The following is an 11353-nucleotide window of genomic DNA, read 5'->3' on the forward strand; positions in this document are numbered from 1 at the left end:
CACGTATTACTTGCCTAATTGTTCTAATGCCGCCATTAACAGAGCAAGGAAGCCGGGATTCGCACCCTGGTAGCCCTTGACGATCAGGGAGGTGAGTCACCATACAACACATTACTACTAATTGAAACTATTTGCCCTTGCCCCTTCTCTCTCTGTCTCCGAAAAAAAAAATCACTTTATCTTCCAATACTTCCCATAAGCGATCCAACTTTACCGTTAAAATTCATGTATTTCGACCCTTTCGCATTTCCGCTGTTTCCATTGTTTAGAGTGAAAATTTAAAATTTCTACATTTTTAGTTTCAAAACAAACATAAATAAACTCACCCATTCTAATTTATTGTCTTCTGTTGTTCATTTGTGTATTGAAGTATCCGGTATTCTAGGCCGTCTAAAATGATCCTCTTCTATCATATGCGCTTTGAAATATAACTAACATTGCAAATGTGTTGGCTGTTTTTCTCTAAGCACAAATCTCCCAGTTTGTTGTGCTCCGAGCCGTATATCTGATACTGCTCCTGAAATATCTATACAAAAATATAAGAAAAAACATGCATTTTCAAGTTATTTTTATTAGTATAACAAGTTTATTTTAACCGGTTTTGTAGAATTTGCATTTCATAGTTTCAATCACTGAGCTTCACAGTTTCCTCCAATTGAGAGGCTTTTGAAATAGGTATTTAAAATAATAGGGAGCAGAAAAAAGATGGAATAAATGCAACAACTGTAAGTGGCACAAATGTTTTAATGAAGGATAACGTTCCTCTAGATCACGTTCTTACGTTAAGGGCGGACGGGACGATCGAGAAAATATCCGCCATTGTTCAGTTGTTGCTAAGATGGTAATCTCAGATGCTACTTCATATTTTACAACAAAAACCTATCATTGTGTATGCTCACTTGCAGCGCATATGCTGATTGTTTTTCAGCATCTTCAGTGCGATAGAACTCGAGATTACCATCTTCAAAATCGTGAGGCAAATTGTTAGAAAGAGAGGCAAGATAGGAAAAATAACACGGCGTCCCGTTTCACCTTAAACTAAATATTTCAAGTGATGAAATCAAGAATATTGATAGTGCTAAAAAACTCATGCAAAAAGTCATGAAGTATTGTTTATGTTTCTAGACACTATCTAAATTGAAAATGCCAACACAGGAATACTTATGAAGGATCGTATTTTTCTTAATATAAAAACAATGGATCAGTGAAGTTGTACTAAATTTTAAAAATTACTGACGAAAACTATTTGATGAAATCAAAGTTCAGCTTTTCCGATACATGCAGCCCTTCGTGTTAATGCCTATGTTCAAATGATACTCAATCGCAAAATGAACATTATACAGTCAGGACTCCTATAATACGATGTCTCCCACTTTATTCCTACCGTAATTTCACAATTGCCGTTCATTAAAATCAAATGATTTTTCTTCATTTTTCACCATAGTCCACACAAAACCAGCTCAATCGTTTAGATGGACCTAAAGAGGTGGCATCGTACTGTAGGAGTCATGACTAATTGATTCCATTTTTGAAATTCATTCCTTACTCCATAAGACATTACATTTTGTGGTACATTTTGACCGAACTATTTTTAATATTCATTCACAATCATTCCTCATATCACGATAAATATTTACTCCACATATCCAGTAGACTATCTCTTGTTCATGCACGGTTTAAATTATTCTCCTTCTCCTAGTGCACTAGAAACAACAAAATAAATTGGAGCGATTATGTTAGATTTGCCAACACTCTGATTCGTTTTGACCTACTGCTGAAACACAAAAGTATTGAATGACAAGGGGCACCTCTATACGCAGTTTTGAAAAGGGTCGTTCATTACAAGCATGAAGAGTTTCATAATAAGTACATCCAAAAGAATATGTTAAATCATACAGTACAGGCAACATCCATTTATTACGTAACGCTAAAATCGACATCCCCCTCCCTCTTTGTAACAGTTTTAAAATAAAAACCAAAAAAATTTTGTATGGATTGTAACGTTCCGCCATACACTCCTCCTCCCACTAGAGCGTTACTTAGTTTGTGGACGGCGGCACACGCTTATAAACCACCGTAGCATATCAAGATTTTCGACATGTTGCTTCCAAGCTTTGCTCGATAGAATGACTGAACTCATTTTCACTAGTACGTTTGTTCCTACCTGTTGTGCAAAATAACTATCATTGTGTTCCTCGAGTCTTATGTAGTCGCTTGATTATTCTTATTTTATTACGTACGAAACGGTGCCTGTTCCAATTACACTACAGAAAAATAGATTTGTTTCTAAACAGAGATTTTTAAACATTTTACTTCCCTAGCGCTGGTTGGTCTATTAATTCGGTTGATTTAGTATTTAAATATCGTGTTTATTGAAAGTTTAATTTTGAATCATGGATTGTCTCTGAAAATAAAGCAAGTGTTGTGAAAAGAAGTTAAGCATAAAAAAAATCATTTGATGCATTTGTTAAATAAGTTGTTGTTTCTTTTCCTTTTTGGTTTCATTTGTTTTTTTTTTTTTTTTTTAATTTACGTTTCAATTCTGATTGTAGAGCGAAGAAGCTGGAGCTAAAACTACAAATATGATAAAACTGCAAGGCGGTAAGCTTTTGAAACCAAAATAATAAGTGAATTTACAGCTAATGCGTTTGTTCCAATAACTAATAATCGCCAAACGTGGAACTACCAGACTTGTATAAAATGTAGTATTCGTAACAGCAACATATTGAATAAAGTGTGCGAAAATTGTAGTGATTAGTGAGCGAGGCTTTCAGTCGTTGCATTTATAAAAACAAAATGTAATAAAATTTTGCATATACTGGCTAAATATAAACTTAACAGAACAGGCTTATTTCCTTCAACAAACAATGTAACAGATTAGGAAAAAGTATATCTAAGGGCACTGCTATCCTAGAAATACAAACAAGACTGTATTTGCTAAGATGCAATTTATAATATTTTTTGATCTAGAGCACTGAAGTGGGAATGCGTACCATCGTCATGCTGGACGAACAAGGAGGTAAGACATTAACAGCTTGCTATCAATTAATATTAACCTTAGCTATATGAGTACAGGTTAGTTTTTGTTTTCGACAAATTAGCCATTCTGTAAAATAGGCTATTGAAGCCAAGCAAGTGAAAAATCAAAACTTTTGGTTCAAACCAAGATCAGGAAGCAAAAACTAACAATATACTTAATATTAACGATTATTAAACTAATATATGTATAGGGGTGAAGGAAGGATTTTAATAACTAAAACCGGCAATCAAAACATAGCATGCAAGTGTATCATATAAACGATACACCGTAATAGCAACTTCAATCCAAATCATTATCTTTGAAGCCTTTCTCTATGAACAATTCGTACTTTTTATCCTTCCAGTTTATGTGAAAAGTATAGGCCAAATAACAACAAACAAAACAAATCTATTATCACAAATCACTACAATGTACTACGTACAAAATCCGTGCACTAAAACTTTAAAGCCATTCACTAACAGTATGAGCTAACAGAAACTGAAAAGCCCTACAATGAAATGCCCAACGATTCAGTACCAGTACTAAAACATCAGCACCGCACAAAAATAATTCACATTGAACAACTAACGCAAACTCTGCTTCTTATTGCCTTACAATCATAAATCAAAAAAGAATCTCACCACAAAATACTACCAATTCTCAAAGTAGATCCACAAGTGAGTACTGACATAACCTACAACGTATTACAAAACACGAGTTCTATCTTTTCTCTATACCTCGTTTATTGTTTTTGGTTTTCTTGAGTTGATTCGTTTTATTTGTGCGATTTCATTCAGTTAATATTATTGCAGTTTCCATGCTCAATACTGATAAGCCGGTCTATTTTTCCTAGATGGCTGTCCAATAATGACATTAGAAGGGTGCTTCATAAGGACTAATTTGATGAAGGTTTGTAATTTTTTTTTAATGTAATTAATGGATAGCTGTAATGGATAGTATGTTTCGAGAGAAAACAATTATGTTATACTTTATTCCAAAAGCTAGACTTTACATATACTGGCGTGAGTGAGAAATGGACAAATTGAGGTGAAATTTGCGAAAAAGTTACTCGTCCTCTCGGTGAGACTCGAACTCACGACTCCTACTCCTAGTTCGAGTCTCACCGAGAGGACGAGTAACTTTTTCGCAAATTTCACCTCAATTTGTCCATTTCTCACTCACGCCAGTATATGTAAAGTCTAGCTTTTGGAATAAAGTAAAACTTCCATTCGGCTGGTTAAGCCGCAAAAATCGATAATTAATTAATTTAATTATAATTCTGTTATGGCGATAAATAAACTTAACTTTGGATCATATTCATATCCACGATAATATAATAAAAATGTTACAAACAATCAAAATTAACCTTGCATTTTACCGTTTCAATATGCGAAAGGTTTGGATCACTAAAGACGCCTAAGATTCAAGTCAGTAAAGATTCATTATACCCTAAAACTGTATTTTTTTAACATAAAAAAATAGGAAAAATAGACAGGTTTTGTTGAAGATAGATTCCTAGTACAAAAGATTAGCTGTTAAAATTGAAATTGAAATGATCATGCCCTAGATATTTGTTTATTTCCCACCAAAACATTTATTGTGCACACTTAGTTTATTATTTTCTAACAGTGCGTCTCATTATTTTTGTGCTAATTTTCTACTACACAGTTATCAAAAACATTTCTACTACATAGACCTATTTACATTTCCCCTTTACTCTTCGCCCCAGTTTATGAGAAACAGTAGCCTCCTTTGATACTTTTCACCAAGTACTAGTAGAATTTTTGCAAATTAACTTTTTTCAATATTTATAAAAATAACGATTCTAATCTCACCAGCTACAATTACTTCCAAAGATTGAATTTGTGCATGCGGTTCGAATTTATCATACCTTTCTAGCTATAGTCATCATCCAACTAGTCGATTAGTCCTCCATTTCTCCCATTATGTCAACCATCGTAACATCTACAGCTCTCATTATCCATCTTTGTCTTATTGCACTAATTCTCCTCGCGATTTATTTGAAGTCCCTTTACCCTCAGCACGCTTTTCACCTGACATAAAATGTGTACTATTTATTTGAATCATCGAAATTGTAACAACTTTCCAATTCCGCTCGAATACATTTCTAATCACTGTGTTTCTCTGTTTCGCCTGGCGTATTTGTTGTTCTGATTTACCCGTGCAGAACAACTGGATCGAATCGAGGAGGGCATGGACCAGATCAACGCCGACATGCGAGAAGCCGAGAAGAATCTCAGTGGCATGGAGAAATGCTGCGGCATTTGCGTATTGCCTTGCAATAAGTATGACACATCGATTATCTGTGCTTAGTTTTCATGTTGTGTTATCTTGCTCCCAAACTGTCGGATGAATCCAAACGTACAACAATCTGTTATCTAACAGAATCTTCAGTATACTAGTTATTTGCTGTTGTTAATGATTGAAATTGTTAAACCTACGCTGTTCAAAATCAAGTGGTGGTCAAGGGTGAGATATCGTTATTTAAACATGCCGAAGCCTTTTCTGAATTAATTTGATCAAAGTTGTACACCGTTGATCTACCAAGCACCTTTTTCAGTGAACCTAAATTCGAGAAAGTTATTAGAACCATAACAAAACCAACGGTTTTCAGAGCATTAATGTTTCTCAGAACCTCTTCAAATCTAATTCGTATGTATTCAAATTGTTGGTTCAGCTAATATTCAAAAAAATATTTTAACAGGTTTGAATTGAGAGATACAATTACAAAGTAGAAAAAGAAGAGAAATTACAAAGCATTTCGATACATGTATTTTGGACTAATGTATTTCGTAGTAATGTATTAATGAAACTATTTCAATCATTTCCAACATATGTCCTCGATACAATCCTATGTTGTTTTGTAATAAAACAATGAAATACTAATTTTATTCACCTTATCACTCTGTTTGCCTCGATGCAAACAGGAGCGCATCTTTCAAGGAGGACGACGGCACATGGAAAGGTAACGACGACGGTAAAGTTGTGAATAATCAACCACAAAGAGTTATGGACGACCGTAATGGACTAGGACCACAAGCGGGTTACATTGGAAGGTATTTGTCAACAATTCGACCTATTTTGTTGCTAATCGATGTATATTGGAATTAACTAACCCAAAAAACAAAAGCCAAGCGTGTAAATTAACGCATCGAATAAATATCGAAAAAAAAAACAGTGAGCTCTTCACTAGCGCTTTGTGTACTGCATGTGTCTAGAAATAAAGTAAGCAACTTCACAGGATCTTCATTAGCTTGTGTAAAACAGTACAGATCATATATTTTATAAATATATTGTTGTGATCGCACTGTTATTCAAATAGTTTTATTAGTCGTTTAATTGCAAAATTTATGGTCCCACCTAACGATGCATTAGTAATCAACCAGTAAACTTTAAAACTACAGTCGTGGGCAGATAGAGGACAGGTTTCTACCCATCAGGGTTGTGTTTGAAATCATGCTTTAAATTCAACCTAGAAATCGTTACAGTAGCTAACATAATAAAAGTTATACTTTTCTATCACGAATAGTTATTTCTGTTTAGAATGGCACCATAGCATTGCATGTTTGTACTTAGAATATTAGTTGTCAGATTTTAAAACTTTGGCAAACTAGGCTGATACAAATATCATTTTGACTTTTAGTCTCCCCCCTTTCAAAACAGCCAAACAGGATTTTGCATATTGAAGAGGAAGCGAAATAGTTATTTATGAGACGAATTGCAAAAATTTGTTTATTTTAGCACGAGGCGTACATTTATCCAACGAGGCTTGCCGAGTTGGATAAATACGAAGAGTGCTGAAAAAATCGAGTTTTGCAACGAGCTCTATACTAAATCAAATGAGTTGCATTATGAACATTATGCAACTAGTTTTCATTATGCAACTCATTTCAGTTGCATAATCATCCAGTTCGAATGGCCAAAATGAGTTATATACAATTGAAATTATGATACTGAATTGCATAAAAATATTTATCAAAATATCGGGTCTTTCTATAAATTCCTTAACAAATCCGAGGAAATTTAAATATTTTAACAGGTGTAGGTATTTTACAGATTACATGTTCATTTAATTTTATCCCAACTCGACAGCCTAAGAGTGGTGGGGAACAAAAAGTGGAATAAATACTTGTAACGGCTCTTTAGTATCAAACTACATTGTAGAGCATATCAAAGTAATGCTTTTACGTTGCGGCAAAAGTCAAAATTTTCGCATGTGCATGACCTTTACACAGAGAAGTACCTAACCAATATACAGGGGATGGCCAAAATGTTTGGGATAGGCAACTTTTTTTTCTCTCACAAAAAAAGTTCAACATGCTATAACTTTTCATAGAGCGCATCAAAAAATCTCAAATTTTGACTGTTTGTCAACCTATTATATGTGCATCATTGGTACAAATTTGGGCTCGATTGATTAATCTTTCGCAAAGTTAGAACCGTTCGAGTAAAACACTATTTTTCAGACAACTCATTTTTGAGCTGTCATATCTCGGAAACCAGTGAACCGAATTGAATGAAATTTTGAGCGTACACTAACAATATGTATATGCTTCACAAACTATTACAATATAGGTACTTTTTAAACGTTGAAAAAATTTATCATGGATTGACACTTTTTGGATTTTTCTCGAAAAAATCTAATTTGTTCACATCAATGTCAATAAATTTTAGTGTTGATATCCAAAGATTTTCCACTGCTGTTCTCAAATTATCTCAAATCAGATATATTAGAGCCTATTTAGATTGAAGGAAGAACACATTTAATAATTTTTGTGTGATATTGTAAATTTGACTTATTTTCCTCTATATGGGTAAAAATTTTAACTCGGTATAACTTAATTCGCCGTGAAAAAATATTACATTTTATATCGTCGTAATAAGTATCAATATATTGTTGATAAACGTTTAAAAATTCATTGAATTCGGTTCACTGGTTTCCGAGATATGACAGCTTAAAAATGAGTTGTCTGAAAAATAGTGTTTTACCCGAGCGGTTCTCACTTTGCGAAAGATTAATCAATCGAGCCCAAATTTGTACCAATGATGCACATATAATAGGTTGACAAACAGTCAAAATTTGAGATTTTTTGATGCACTCTATGAAAAGTTACAGCATGTTGAATTTTTTTGTGGGAGAAAAAAAGTTGCCTATCCCAAACATTTTGGCCATCTCCTGTATGAAGCCTATTTTTCTGTTACAATCACGTCACAAAACCCTACAAAATAGCATATATTTTTGTACTGAAGGTTGTTATGTCTTGTTGTATACTTTAGTTCAAGCAGTTGAATATTCTGTCAGTGCAACGCGATAGAAGAAGAGTTCACTCACTGTACATACTTTCACAATGACGATACACGGTTCCTACTCTACTGTTTCGTTTCGTAACTGTTGCGGCAATGGTGTTCCGACGAATTTCCTTCATATTTCAATGCAATCCGAATATTCATCGGAATATCGTTGCCAATAAAGTCTGCTTAACAATATTACAAAATAATTTCGCCGTATCGCAAAACACCGAACGTAGTACAATATCAGTGTTGTTTTGACATCAATAACAAATGGTAAAACATTGTTCGACATGTTAAATAATTGTCTATGCTTGGATTTTTCGTCCCAAAGAATAACGAACGACGCCCGAGAAGACGAGATGGAGGAAAACATGGGCCAGGTGAACACCATGATCGGTAACTTGAGAAACATGGCCCTTGATATGGGATCCGAACTTGAGAATCAGAACAGGCAGATTGACAGAATCAATCGTAAGGTAAGATCTTCAGGGGTAATGTAGACTGATATATTGTGTGTAAACACACGTGTGATTTAGGGCTAAACAGAGGCACGGGAAATAAGTGTTACTAACACCTTGGGGTTCATATGTAATACTTGTGAAGGGAAGCCTCACAGAAATGAAATCTTACAAGCTTTTCCTTCATAGGTATTTATTTCTGATCAGATTATTTGACACTAAATCCCAATTGATTATTGCAGTTTGTTGTGTATTCACTGGCTTTTGCACTTCTTTCGCTTGATGTTATTGTAAAAAAAAAACAACGTTCGTTTTAGTTAAGTATCTATTTCGATTTGGTTTCCTTTCGTTATAGTGCGTTATTTGTTTTAATTTAGCTGTAATTTATTAATCTGCTTTAATAAGAAATAAGTACCAACGAATAGATTATCACCAAAACACACGCACTGAGGATACTGGAAAATAGAGCAGAAATAGACGGTAATGTAAATGATTATTTTCCTCTAGATAGTTCAATAATATGCAGTAGACGCGTCATATTTTGTAGCACTATAGAATTTCAAATAAATGGTACAGTGACCCCACACCGATGAATCACCTAAATTTTGAACACTATGTATGAATCACCATGTTGATCAAATGAGTGATCCATAAACTGTGATAATTTTTGCCGATTCATAAATTGTGGGGTCACTGTACTCACTCCAAGTACTAATTTTTTGTTCGTAATCGAAACAACGCTATTCTATACTTAGAAGTTTTGTAAAAAATGATCGGTCATCGTGAACTTAAAGTTGGCAATTACGAATGAAGCCTATCACGTCCTTAGGTAAAAAGATCCATAAGTCAACAGGTCCTAAGCTGGGCTTGTCAAGAACTTTGAACCTACGATAGGTGAGTGCACTTCAATAGCAGAGGATGTATTCTGACGTTGCTTTCTCGTCACAGAAGCGACAATTTGAGGTTTGGATTGCTCCGATCTTTTGTAAATAGTATCTGTAAAGGTAGTGTCCAGTTACTACACCTGTTAAGATCAGAGTTTCCCATTGCTCATGTGTACATAAATGTGACAGTGAGCCTCCCACCAAATTGTCTCCCAGCTCTTCAAAATCGCAGTGTGCTGCGCTGCTAGTAGGCTCACGAGAATCTGGTGGGTGCGAGCTAGGCACATAGCTCCCGGGGAGCTCGTCTCATGCGCTGCGTGAGCTGTCTAAGGTGAAAAACACCTTCTTGGCAACGAAGAACCTCAACAACTTTTTTCCGTACACATCACAAGTGTCTGGTTGGTCTATGCGATACGACTAGGGACTTTCAATGCAAGGTTAAGGTTTCAACTCTTGTTCGTTTGGGAAGTTTTTGTCGTGAAATTTTCCAATTCAATCAGCGCATGAGACGAAGCTCGTGAGACACATCTTGAAAAAAATGAGGCGCACAACTTTCAGTCTCAAAATGTACAGAGCTCCTGGGAGCTTGCTTGCAATGTGGCTTTCGTACATGGGACTACAGCACGTGTACATCAACTCTGGTTAGGATGTTGAGATCGCTTTTGTTGAGACCTGATAGTTGTTGGATTTCCTTGAGGTTAATCGTGACGAGCCTGTTGGATTGGCTCGTATGGGGAAGAACATTCCGGTTTGATGTTATTTGCCTGACCCTATATTTGTTCAGTTCTATTTTTAAAGGCAGAGGCTTAGGGCCAATGATTTTTGTTAGATCCATTCCTAGTAGGCTTATCAGCAATATCGTTTCCCTCTAGACGCGTATGTCCTGAGATCCAATATGAGTAGATGAATTGGTATAGGTGGCCATGGCTAAGTTGTCGCTTATTATTCCTCCTTTGTCCCATTTAGATACCTTTATTTGGTACCAGCAGAAGGTCGAATGTAAGCTTTTGTCTTAGAAGCGTATAAGCTGGCTTTTATGGTAATGGTACTTTAAAGGGTGATATTTTCAGTCCTCGCCCGAATCGGAGGTTTTCTCTAATTTCTCTTAGGTCGGCCTTACAGTCGGATTGGCGTTTGCAGCGGTAGCTTGTTCTGTATTGTTTTAGTTGGATTTCACCAAATCGGTAGCTGAGGGTGTACTTGGACCCTGTACCATGAAGATCCATTCGACATGAATTTCTTTCAGAATAGATTTAACAATATGCAAATAGTCCAATTTACGAGACGTTTTTATGAATGAAATTTTGACAGGAGGTGGCGACAACATTGTTGTCGTTTCGTAAAATGGATCATTAGTTGTTTTATGTCATTTTGGCTTTCTATGTGAGCCTACAGGGGATACTCAAAATAACTGGGACAGGTAAAATTTTCACTTTTAAAAAAATGTACACCTCGCTGTAACTTTTCGAAAAGGGCATCAAATATTCTCAAATTTTTACTGTAAGTTCATCAACTAGTTGTGTATCAGTGGACAAAATTAGGTAAAGATCGGGCCATTCTACACGAAGTTATGAACATTCTAGAAAAAGGTGTAATTATCCGATAGCCAACTTTGAGCTGTTATATCTCCGGATTCAATGAATCGAATGCAATGAAATTTTGATCATTTATGACCTATA

At 35.2% G+C, this 11353-nt stretch overlaps 1 protein-coding gene across 5 annotated transcripts in view; it reads left to right on the forward strand.

Annotated features, from left to right (window-relative positions):
* LOC109431022 (synaptosomal-associated protein 25) overlaps window positions 1-11353 on the forward strand; it is a 257831-nt gene that overhangs the window by 32272 nt on the left and 214206 nt on the right. For 3 of the 5 annotated variants that reach the window (XM_029851672.2, XM_029851671.2, XM_029851668.2), the window contains exons 4-7: window positions 2971-3019; window positions 5208-5325; window positions 5968-6096; window positions 8664-8808. In XM_029851672.2, the coding sequence (XP_029707532.1) occupies window positions 2971-3019; window positions 5208-5325; window positions 5968-6096; window positions 8664-8808 (441 nt within the window). Of the gene's footprint in view, window positions 1-42; window positions 92-2552; window positions 2602-2970; window positions 3020-5207; window positions 5326-5967; window positions 6097-8663; window positions 8809-11353 lie in introns of all 5 variants that reach the window. The other 2 variants (XM_029851670.2, XM_029851669.2) reach the window with 2 other exon arrangements.

The sequence above is a fragment of the Aedes albopictus genome, chromosome 1, assembly GCF_035046485.1.
Source record: "Aedes albopictus strain Foshan chromosome 1, AalbF5, whole genome shotgun sequence".
In the NCBI taxonomy this organism is placed as follows: Eukaryota; Metazoa; Arthropoda; class Insecta; order Diptera; family Culicidae; genus Aedes; species Aedes albopictus.